At 46.1% G+C, this 11,241-nt stretch overlaps 1 protein-coding gene across 1 annotated transcript; it reads left to right on the top strand.

Annotated features, from left to right (window-relative positions):
* Positions 1–62: 62 nt before the first annotated feature.
* LOC129865262 (aftiphilin-like) lies at positions 63–10,613 on the top strand. Its single transcript, XM_055937898.1, has 9 exons — positions 63–596; positions 806–1,914; positions 2,532–2,815; positions 2,928–3,054; positions 3,668–3,724; positions 3,965–4,081; positions 6,347–6,416; positions 8,688–8,772; positions 9,055–10,613. Exons 1-9 carry the CDS (start codon positions 158–160, stop codon positions 9,203–9,205), a joined length of 2,439 nt encoding a protein of 812 aa, XP_055793873.1. The 5' UTR covers positions 63–157; the 3' UTR covers positions 9,206–10,613.
* The last annotated feature ends 628 nt before the right edge of the window (positions 10,614–11,241 follow it).

The following is an 11,241-nucleotide window of genomic DNA, read 5'->3' as shown; positions in this document are numbered from 1 at the left end:
GCCGTTCTGTACTCAACCTGTCTTCTAGTAGGCCGTTCTGTACTCAACCTGTCTTCTTGTAGGCCGTTCTGTACTCAACCTGTCTTCTAGTAGTACTCAACCTGTCTGTGTGTTCTCTCTCCAGATCTATGAGGCCTTCAGCCAGGAGAGCTCTCCCATGGAACAGGAAGTGATGCCCATATACTCCTCCTCCCCCCCTCCGCTGGACGACGAATCAGGGGGAGAGGAGGACGATGACGAGTTTGGGGATTTCTCTGGGGGTGTGGCAATGCCATCCAACCAGCCGTGCCCCTCCACAACAGACCCCGCCTCCCCGACTCCATCAACGGTGCGCTTTAGTGTTAGTAACTCCTCCTCTTTCGCCGGAACTACCCATAGCAACGGAATCTCAAAACAGTTCAGAGCAGCTGACGACCTGAAGAAGCCACGGGCGCCGGTGGTGGACCAATCACAGCCCGCTAATACTGGGACCTCAGAGGTTGGCAGGGTTCGGCCGGGGTTGGAGGTCAAAGGGCAGCCCTGTCATTGCAACCTCCCTGACCTCCCTCTCACTAATGGGTTTACCAAGCGGCGTCACCAGGGAACCATGTCTGCAGGTAACAACTTTAGTTCTGAGGGCTGTCATGGAGTTGTTAGTGAGGTTGCCTAGCAACTTAGTCTTTGTATTACAAGTTTTTGTTTTTGTTGTATTGTGTTTTTAATCCTCAATACTTTTTAATATGTACTGTTGTACTCAAATGGCTGAGGCATCTCTATATGTATTTTAAATACGTTCCAATAAAATGTATTAATTAATTCACCACAGGTCTTGTACCGGCTGGCCTGGGCTCCCCCAGCCAGGAGCAGGGGTTTGCAGACTTCTCTGCGTTCGCCGAGCCAGAGATGGAGCTGGAGCCCTGGTGCTGCGGCTTCACTCACAGTACGGAGCACAGGAAGGACGGCAGGATGGAAGGGACAAACCTAACCAATGGTTTCTGCAATGCACACTCGGTCCAGAAGGACATAGAGCAGCGGGCCAGAATAGAGCCTGGTGGGCCTGACTCTCAATGTTTAGCACAGCAAGGGGACAGGGACTGCACAGGAGTCCAGCAACACTATGAGCTAAGGGGCCACCCTCAAGACTCTGGCCTCTTAGCCCCCACAGAGGTGCTCTGTGCTAGGGGTGAGGGGTTGGGGGAGCCTGGGGAGAGGGCACCCAGCATCAACAGGGATAGCACGCTTACACGGGACCCAGAACTGGGAGGGAGGAGGGCAGAGGAGGAGGAAGATAAGGAGAGCGAAACAGAGGACAGTGTCTCTCCTTTCCCCACTACAGTCAGTGGGTCAGTGAGTGAGGAGTTTGCCTCCTCTGGTGAGGCTGTGTCGTCAGACGCTTTGGAGGAGTTCGGGGACTTTGGCGAGACGGTCTTCACTCCCTCGTCAATAGGGGAGGAGGAGAAGGAGAAAGAGGAGGTGCAGCGGAGTGACCTCATGGAGGAGACCGAGACAAAGATGGTGGAGGAGGAAGAGGAAGAAGAGGACTTTGGAAACTTCAGGGATGCTGGATCCTTCCCTAGCCAGGAGGACTTTGCTGACTTCAACCAATCGGAGTCCAGGACACAGGAGGGCTTTGGTGACTTTGACCAGGACTATTCTGAGGACCCAGGTCCGACCCAGGCGTGTGGGGAGGAGGTTGGACATGGAGACCTTCCCCTCAGCGACAGCTTTGCAGACTTCCACTCTGCTCCCCTGGAGGGGCAGGGTGAGAGGGAGGAGGGCTGGGGGGCGTATGGGGACCAGAGAGGTTTGTCGGAGGGGGAGACCTGGGCAGAGTTTGGAGAGGAGGATAGAGCCAGGCGGACAGAAGAGGCAGAGGAGAAGAAGGGGGGAGAGAGTTTCCAGGGAGGTGCTGCTGTACGAAGGGACAGTCTGCAGGTGAGTGGTCCTCTGAGTTAGTAGAGTGGATTTATATTGCGTAACGCCGGAGAGACAGTCCCAGCTCCGACACCTCACATTTTCCCCAACACGGCCGACACACAATTTATACCGGTGAGATGAATGGTCAGCCGCCGCATGCTCAAATGTAAAGTGATAGAGCGTTGGGACTCCCAACAGGATTCTCCAGGAGTCTAGGATAACGAGGCATCCTACAGTACTTAGTTGTCCAACATCTGGTAGAAATCCACTCTGACATTTGTAGTTTGTTTGTCATAATTCTGCCCAGATGGTTTTTATTATTGTATCAATAGATTGTCACTGTGGTTAGCCTAGAGGTAGCTCCTAGAGGTAGCTCCTAGAGGTAGCTCCTAGAGGTAGCTCCTAGAGGTAGCTCCTAGAGGTAGCTCCTAGAGGTAGCTCCTAGAGGTAGCTCCTAGAGGTTGTTCACACTAAAATGAGTTTGCTGGAATAAGACAGTTCCTGCCAGACTTCAGTTTGCTTCAAAATCAGGTAGATGGACATAGTTAAAAATCTTTCCCATGAATTGTGTTTGATTACAATGTAGTAGACTGCTCTGTACTAGATCTCAAACAAGCCCTGTCTCTCCCATTCAGGCCTCCCTGTCTATCCGGCTACAGAGAGTCCTACAGACCAGCTTCCCTGCAGTGGCAGTCCCAGAACTGGATCAGGAGAGGGAGGAGACTGGGGTGGAGGGGGAGGAGACTGTGGTGGAGGAGGAGGAGACTGGGGTGGAGGGGGAGGAGACGGGGATGGAGGAGGAGGAGGAGGACAGTGGGGTTGGGGTGTTGAAGGTACTCAGCCTCAGGGCTCTGCTAGAGACTCTAGACACACAGCCTGAGGAAGAGGAGACGAAGGGGCTCAACCACACTACACGCTGGTGAGAGAACCTCTAGTGATGATGATTCAGTGGAATAACAGCAGATAGCATTGGAGGCTGGCCAAAGCACTACTCTGCTGTATGTGACCGCCTCCTTGTTTGCTTTACCCAGGGTTCCTAGGGGCGCGTGGCGGCAGCCTCAGGACCTCCACGATGCCGTGGGCCTGGGATTCCAGTGGGGCGGTTCCCATAGCAACAGGGCGCTGCTCCGCTGTCTGGGGATGGACACCAGGAACATGGTAACGGCCTCTTTTCAGTTTAAAGCCACACTTTGTAATTATGTGAATGGCTCCATGCATAGCAGAGTGAGCCACAGCCTCCTCAACAGAATAACAGCAGATGTAAACAAACAGTAAGAAAATGGATGGATGGCATTTCACATGACTTTATAACATCTACATATATAGTGCTCAGTGAATGACGTTCCATTAGAGCACCATAACTAAATAAAACATGAAGCCATCTGTCTTTGACAACAACAACATCAATGATGTAGTCAGTCATGTGTCTTGTCTGTCTGTCTGTCTGTCTGTCTGTCTGTCTGTCTGTCTGTCTGTCTGTCTGTCTGTCTGTTCGTAAGCCCCTCCCTCCCTCCCCATAATTCCATATTGTACATCATCTACTGTAAATGTGTCTATATATCCCCTTTACTATGTAGAAGTGTTCTGTTTTTGCTGTATCTTGAGTGTACATACTGTATGTGGATTATATGTCAATTCTTCATCTATAATATAATGTTATTCTGTCTGTATATTCTGTTTATTGGTGTAAAAGCAGCACCGTTTCACCAGCTGGAATTCCTGCTACATGTAAAGTTACTTGGTGATTTCTGATTCTGTCACTCCTCCACAGTTGTTCACTGGCCAGAGAAAGCAGCCTGTCATAGTTCCTGTGTTTGCAGCCAGCCTGGTGAGTGGACTGATGGAGATACTGTACTGTGTCCCAAATGGCACCCTGTTCCCTATACAGTGCACTACTTTAGACCAGGGCCCATATGGACACAGTCCATGGTGACCTCTTTCTTTCTCTGCCTGTCCCTTTCCCCTTCACCGTTTATTCCCTATCGCTCTCCCATCTCTCTCTCTTTCCCCCGTTATCCCTCCTCTCTCCCCTCTCTCTCTCTCGCCCTCTCCCCTCTTTCTCTCTCAGGGAATGTTAGAGCCCACCAAAGAGCCACTGAGACCAGCTTCAGCTGTGGAGAAGACTGCTGCCACAGCACAAGCACTTCCTGGGTCACAGGAAACCACCACCACCTCGTCAATACAGGTACAGAAACAGGTGTAGGGAGAAGTTGTCCAAGATGCTGATATGTGGTCAGTTTAGCATTTTCCCTCCAAATGGTTACAGTTAGAATTGGGGGAGGTGAAGCAGATCCTAGATCTGTACCTAGGGGAAACTTCACTCCAGAGCAACAGGCACACCATGGCTGTGTGTGAACATGTTACCAGCTGTTAAACTCTCCTCCGTCTTTGTTTCCTCAATCCCGCACCCCTTTCTCAAAGCTCATTGGAGGAGGAGGGACCTTAGATACTCTCTTCAAAATGAACTTTGAGAGAGAGGTAAGAATAGTTATGTTCCTTGAATTGAGGACAGAGGAGGCAAGGATGTGACAGTTGGTAATGTTTCCAGACAGCCTGACTAGGATGTGACAGCTAATACTGTTTCCAGACAGTCTGACTAGGATGTGACAGTTGGTAATGTCTCCAGACAGTCTGACTAGGATGTGACCGTTGGTAACATTTCCAGACAGTCTGACTAGGATGTGACAGTTTGTAATGTCTCCAGACAGTCTGACTAGGATGTGACAGTTGGTAACTTCTCCAGACAGTCTGACTAGAATGTGACAGTTGGTAATGTCTTCAGACAGTCTGACTAGGATGTGACAGTTAATACTGTTTCCAGACAGTCTGACTAGGATGTGACAGTTGGTAATGTTTCCAGACAGTCTGTGGCTAGGATTTGACAGTTGGTAATGTTTCCAGACAGTCTGTGACTAGGATGTGACAGTTGGTAATGTCTCCAGACAGTCTGACTAGGATGTGACAGTTGGTAATGTCTCCAGACAGTCTGTGGCTAGGATGTGACAGTTGGTAACGTTTCCAGACAGTCTGACTAGGATGTGACAGTTGGTAATGTCTCCAGACAGTCTGACTAGGATGTGACAGTTGGTAATGTTTCCAGACAGCCTGACTAGGATGTGACAGTTGGTAATGTCTCCAGACAGTCTGACTAGGATGTGACAGTTGGTAATGTTTCCAGACAGTCTGTGGCTAGGATGTGACAGTTGGTAATGTTTCCAGACAGTCTGTGACTAGGATGTGACAGTTGGTAATGTCTCCAGACAGTCTGACTAGGATGTGACAGTTGGTAATGTCTCCAGACAGTCTGTGGCTAGGATGTGACAGTTGGTAACGTTTCCAGACAGTCTGACTAGGATGTGACAGTTGGTAATGTCTCCAGACAGTCTGACTAGGATGTGACAGTTGGTAATGTTTCCAGACAGTCTGACTAGGATGAGACAGTTGGTAATGTTTCCAGACAGTCTGTGACTAGGATGTGACAGTTGGTAATGTCTCCAGACAGTCTGTGGCTAGGATATGACAGTTGGTAATGTCTCCAGACAGTCTGACTAGGATGTGACAGTTGGTAACGTTTCCAGACAGTCTGACTAGAATGTGACAGTTGGTAATGTTTCCAGACAGTCTGACTAGGATGTGACAGTTGGTAACGTTTCCAGACAGTCTGACTAGAATGTGACAGTTGGTAATGTTTCCAGACAGTCTGTGACTAGGATGTGACAGTTGGTAATGTCTCCAGACAGTCTGTGGCTAGGATGTGACAGTTGGTAATGTTTCCAGACAGTCTGACTAGGATGTGACCGTTGGTAATGTCTCCAGACAGTCTGTGGCTAGGATGTGACAGTTGGTAACGTTTCCAGACAGTCTGACTAGGATGTGACAGTTGGTAATGTTTCCAGACAGTCTGACTAGGATGTGACAGTTGGTAACTTCTCCAGACAGTCTGACTAGGATGTGACAGTTGGTAATGTCTCCAGACAGTCTGACTAGGATGTGACCGTTGGTAATATTTCCAGACAGCCTGTGACTCACACAGTATACCCAACACAAGCAGGGCAACATTGGGCAGTATATTTTACACTCCCTTGATAATGAAATTAAACCTAAACTCTGACCTAGGATCAGATATCCTTACAGCAGATCCTAACCTTAGCATTAGGAGAATAATGACAATATCTGACCCTAGACTAACTAACTCCCAATTCCTCTGTGCTGTCCTCTATCCATCACGAAGACCTGGCCATATTCACAAAGCGTCTCGGAGTAGGAGTGCTGATCTAGGATCAGTTTAGTATTTTATCTCATAATGAATAAGATTACATGAACCAGGGGGACCTGATTCTAGATCAGCACTCCTTTGTCTGATGTGCTTTTGTGAGTATGGTCCTTCAAGAGACTGTGTTGAATAGAGGGCACACTTCTGAGCCTCACTACAGTTTGTTCCTTCCGCCAGCAGGGGGCCCCCCAGCCTTGGTCCCAGTTTGACTGGAGCAGCAGTGGCCTTGGCGTCAACCGTCTGGATGGTACGTCCTCCCACTGAGCCCCCTACCTACAGGGCCAGAGATGAGGCTGCTGTACATACTCTCCCCCTCTGACTGCTGCTACCTGACTCCTGTTTTCTCTTTGGTTCCAATGTCCACACCAGCATACTAGACTACCACTTGTAATGAAGCAATGTGTTGGACATGCATTCTAAGTAAGTGGTATGCAAGTGTGGACTTTGGAACATAGTCCCTATCACTCTCCATCTCTCCTCTGCTCCTCTCTTCACATTGATGTCTCCCTCTAGATGGTACTACTCATTTTCATGACTGTCTTTCCCTTTAATTGTATCTTGTACTGTGGAATCCCAAGGCTCTCTCTCTATACGTCTAACTTAACCGGCTACCTCATCTGCCCTGTATAGAGTGATGCTGATGAGGTTTCTCACATGTTGTTACCCTTCATCATTGATCTAAACACTGTTTCTTATTGCACTGGGCGAGAGATCTTTCAGTATTAGTGGAGGGAATGGGGCAAAGACAAGTCAAGCCATATAGATGAATGTGTGGTCATAGCCTAAAGGGAATCCCCCCAGTAGCTGCATGTTGGTTGTAGTAGAAATAAGCTCATGTGAAAAAGCCTGAAATCCAGACCTGTTCTGTACTAACATTCCACTCCTTGTACTTTGTCATATGCCAAAAATTATGTTTGGCATGACATGAAGTGGAATATTAGCACAAACAGACTGGTATCCAGATTAAAGAAAGCCAGGATCCTCTTACTAGTACCCAGGATAGAGAAATACAGGATCCTCTTACTGGTACCTAGGATAGAGAAAGCCAGGATCCTCTTACTAGTACCCAGGCTAGAGAAAGTCAGGATCATCTTACTAGTACCCAGGCTAGAGAAAGCCAGGATCCTCTTACTAGTACCCAGGATAGAGAAAGCCAGGATCATCTTACTAGTACCCAGGATAGAGAAAGCCAGGATCCTCTTACTAGTACCCAGGATCGAGAAAGCCAGGATCCTCTTACTAGTACCCAGGATAGAGAAAGCCAGGATCATCTTACTAGTACCCAGGCTAGAGAAAGCCAGGATCCTCTTACTAGTACCCAGGCTAGAGAAAGCCAGGATCATCTTACTAGTACCCAGGATAGAGAAATACAGGATCCTCTTACTAGTACCCAGGCTAGAGAAAGCCAGGATGATCTTACTAGTACCCAGGATAGAGAAAGCCAGGATCATCTTACTGTTTTCTGTTTAAGCTGCTATTCTGTTTTCTTATATTCTTCTGTATCTTTCCTTTTCATTTTCTTTGTAAAATAAAGAGGACATGTATTCAATAAACTGAAACTGATCTCTACAATCACTGTGATATATAAACACTATCTGCAAAAAAACAATTTGATTTAGCTTGAATATGTTTTTATTTTTATTTCTAGATTCCCCCAACCAATGATATGTTTTAAGGTTCTTTCAGTGTGGTTACAATAAACACTGTTGTAAATACGTGAATAAACCTCTTTCTAATGTATTACACCTATCTGAGCTGTCCTGCCTCTTGGTTTTCTCTGGCTGTTCTATCACCACTGACTACTTTCCTCCATAGACATGGATAGATGTAACACATCCTGGTTTAACACTGGCAGTGCCATTGAGGCCGTTCACCATAAGGAAGCAGTCAACTGGGTGGGAATTTCTATGGGATAAGTAAGGATAACAGAATTCCATCCAGGTCAGCAGGAAGGATCTGCCAATGAATTATACTCCTGAGCAAACTTTCCATACCTGGATGTGGCTGTAAATCACCCACCTTGGCCTTAATGCCTGTTCAGACAATACACTCCAGGAGGCTGTATGCAAACCCTTTCAATTTGTTAACCGACTGTCAATTAACTAATTTAAGTAAAATGGAGAAAGCCCTCAATATTGCTGCCCATGCTGTCGCAGAAGCCAGTATGGCAAAGATGTAAGGAAGAGCCCTCTATCCAACTCTATGCTGCTTTCCTCTGTTCTGTAGATTCTTACTCCAGCTCTATACTGCCACCCACTGTGTTGAAGGACCAAATGCTTGATGGTTTCTTCAACACTTGCAAGTAGTCTGTACACCTTTATTTGGGCCAAGGACAGAAGTGCTATGGTGGTCTTTTTCTTTTGGACTCTAAACACAGGTACAATGTGTGTGTACATATGTATTGTGTGTGTGTTAATGTATTGTGTGTGTGTTAATGTATTGTGTGTGTGTTAATGTATTGCGTGTGTGTGTGTGTGTGTGGTGTGTGGTGTGTCTGTGTGTGATGTGGTGGATCCAGAACTAGACAGTGACACCAGCAGCCGTCCAGCAGACACCCTGAACCACCTCATGTCTACTATGGAGAACACCACTACCTCCACCAGGTCAGACTGACACACACACACACACACACACACACACACACACACACACACACACACACACACACACACACACACACACACACACACACACACACACACACACACACACACACACACACACACGTAGAGATCAATAATTGCTAATCAAGCATAATCGATTGGATTTATATTGTGCTTTACCAGGTCTGAAAGAGCTTTGCATGGAAAGAGGGGAACTCACCTGCAATCAAATGTCGCCTCTTTGTTTTTCCCATCTTACTGTGTTGTGTGTGTTTGTGTCAGGAAACCCCATAGGGATGAGGAGGATGAGCTGAGTGAGGAGGCAGCCAGGGTGATCTGTGGGCTGGCTGACCTGTCCTTCATGAAGGCTAAGGTCCTAATGTTCCCCATCACCCTCACACCAGCCGCTGGCTCTGGTACACTGCTAGAGTGATGCACACATACACATGAATGGATGCACACAAACACAGAAGACTTCTTCTCTTCAAACTTAGATTGAACATTAATGCAAAGTCAGAATGTTGATAATCAGTAGTATGGTGAAATACTGTAGTTAGTCTTTTGTTCTGAATGTATTGGTGTATTTATGTTGTGACACGGTGGTTGAGCTCTAAGACGGATCCACACTTACCTCCAGTCAACTGCCTCGTTCCCCCAGTGGTATTAGATTCAATTTCCTGTTTCTCTTTTCAAGATGGACATTTTATCTTCATGTATTTATTCTTAATGTGTGTATAGTTATTCATGTGAATTCATCATAAATCCATAGGAAATATATTGTATTTAATATTTACATAACCGACTGGTTCTAACAATATTTATATGATATATGTTTGTGTTGTTGATCCAGAGTGTGATTTCCTCTTAAATGGCACCCTATTCCCTATATAGTGCACTATTATTGACCAGAGCCATATGGGACCTGGTGAAAAGTAGTGCACTACATAGGGGATAGGGTGCCATTTGGGACAAAGCCTATCATCATGGGGTTAACTACTGTTAAAGAATATAATACCACAAGTCTTAATGAATAGGGCCTCCAGAACCCTACTATTTCTGATTAGTGTCTTGGGGGAAACACAGTCCTGTGTGTTCAGATGATCTGCCATTAAAGGGGCAATCCAGTAGTGGTACAACCATTTTTTTTAACCTTTAAATGAATGATATGTAGCCATTGATTGTTAAAGAATGTAACGTATAAATGCCTCATGAGCTCAGTTCAACTGTCTTACCCCATCAGAACCCAAATGGTCAGCTTGTTTCACTACATTGCTTGTAAATAATGTAATTAGTAACTAACGCTGTATAGCTTCAGAACATGGTTAAACTATCATTTTGATCTTGTGGATGGTCAGTCCTTGCATCCATCCTTGCTTCTTCTTTGAATTTGAGTGGTTTAATTTCTCCAGCTCCATCCCTCAGCTGTTTACCAAAAGAAAGTAGCGGGCGGCTATTTAGTTGCTTGAATCCCAGATTGCCCCTTTAAGGACATATGGTGGTGCTCACAGGTAAAGAGCAATATTTATTTTTTTGTTACGTTTTGTGTGTTTGATATTTGGGTTTGTGGACAGTTTCTCACACTTGTTCCCGCTGCCTGTATACATTTTCAGGGATGCCTTTGCACATTCTAAAGATATTAAATGAATGTGACCTATAGTTCACTGGTGCTGAACAATAAGATTTGTGGAGGAAGACTATGGACTGTAAAATGTAAGGGACTTCATATGGAAAAAGACTAAAGAGCCAATGGAAAGGTTTCAATACCTTGGGGTCTTTTTAAACTAATGTGAATGTAGCTATTTATTTTAGTGTACATACAAATAAAAATGTATTTAAGAAGGGTTACATGAATGTGTGTGTGTGTGTGTGTGTGTGTGTGTGGTTTTGTACTCTGTGAATGTCAGGTGTTACAGGCGCTTACAACCAATGATCATCCCAACCACACAGGATGACCTCTGCTCTCTGACCTCTGCTCTCTCTTGTTAAATCGTCAAAATGCTCAAACAACATTTTTACTATTTGTACCTACAGTCTGTGTGTCTTTAGTGGTGGGTAATGTACCTACAGTCTGTGTCTTTAGTGGTGGGTAATGTACCTACAGTCTGTGTGTCTTTAGTGGCGGGTAATGTACCTACAGTCTGTGTGTCTTTAGTGGTGGGTAATGTACCTACAGTCTGTGTGTGTTTAGTGGCGGGTAATGTACCTACAGTCTGTGTCTTTAGTGGTGGGTAATGTACCTACAGTCTGTGTGTCTTTAGTGGCAGGTAATGTACCTAAAGTCTGTGTCTTTAGTGGTGGGTAATGTACCTACAGTCTGTGTGTCTTTAGTGGTGGGTAATGTACCTACAGTCTGTGTGTCTTTAGTGGTGGGTAATGTACCTACAGTCTGTGTCTTTAGTGGTGGGTAATGTACCTACAGTCTGTGTGTCTTTAGTGGTGGGTAATGTACCTACAGTCTGTGTCTTTAGT

This window comes from Salvelinus fontinalis, chromosome 1, assembly GCF_029448725.1.
Source record: "Salvelinus fontinalis isolate EN_2023a chromosome 1, ASM2944872v1, whole genome shotgun sequence".
In the NCBI taxonomy this organism is placed as follows: Eukaryota; Metazoa; Chordata; class Actinopteri; order Salmoniformes; family Salmonidae; genus Salvelinus; species Salvelinus fontinalis.
The sequence above is the reverse complement of the archived record's forward strand: the minus strand, read 5'-3'. Positions and strand labels throughout refer to the sequence as shown.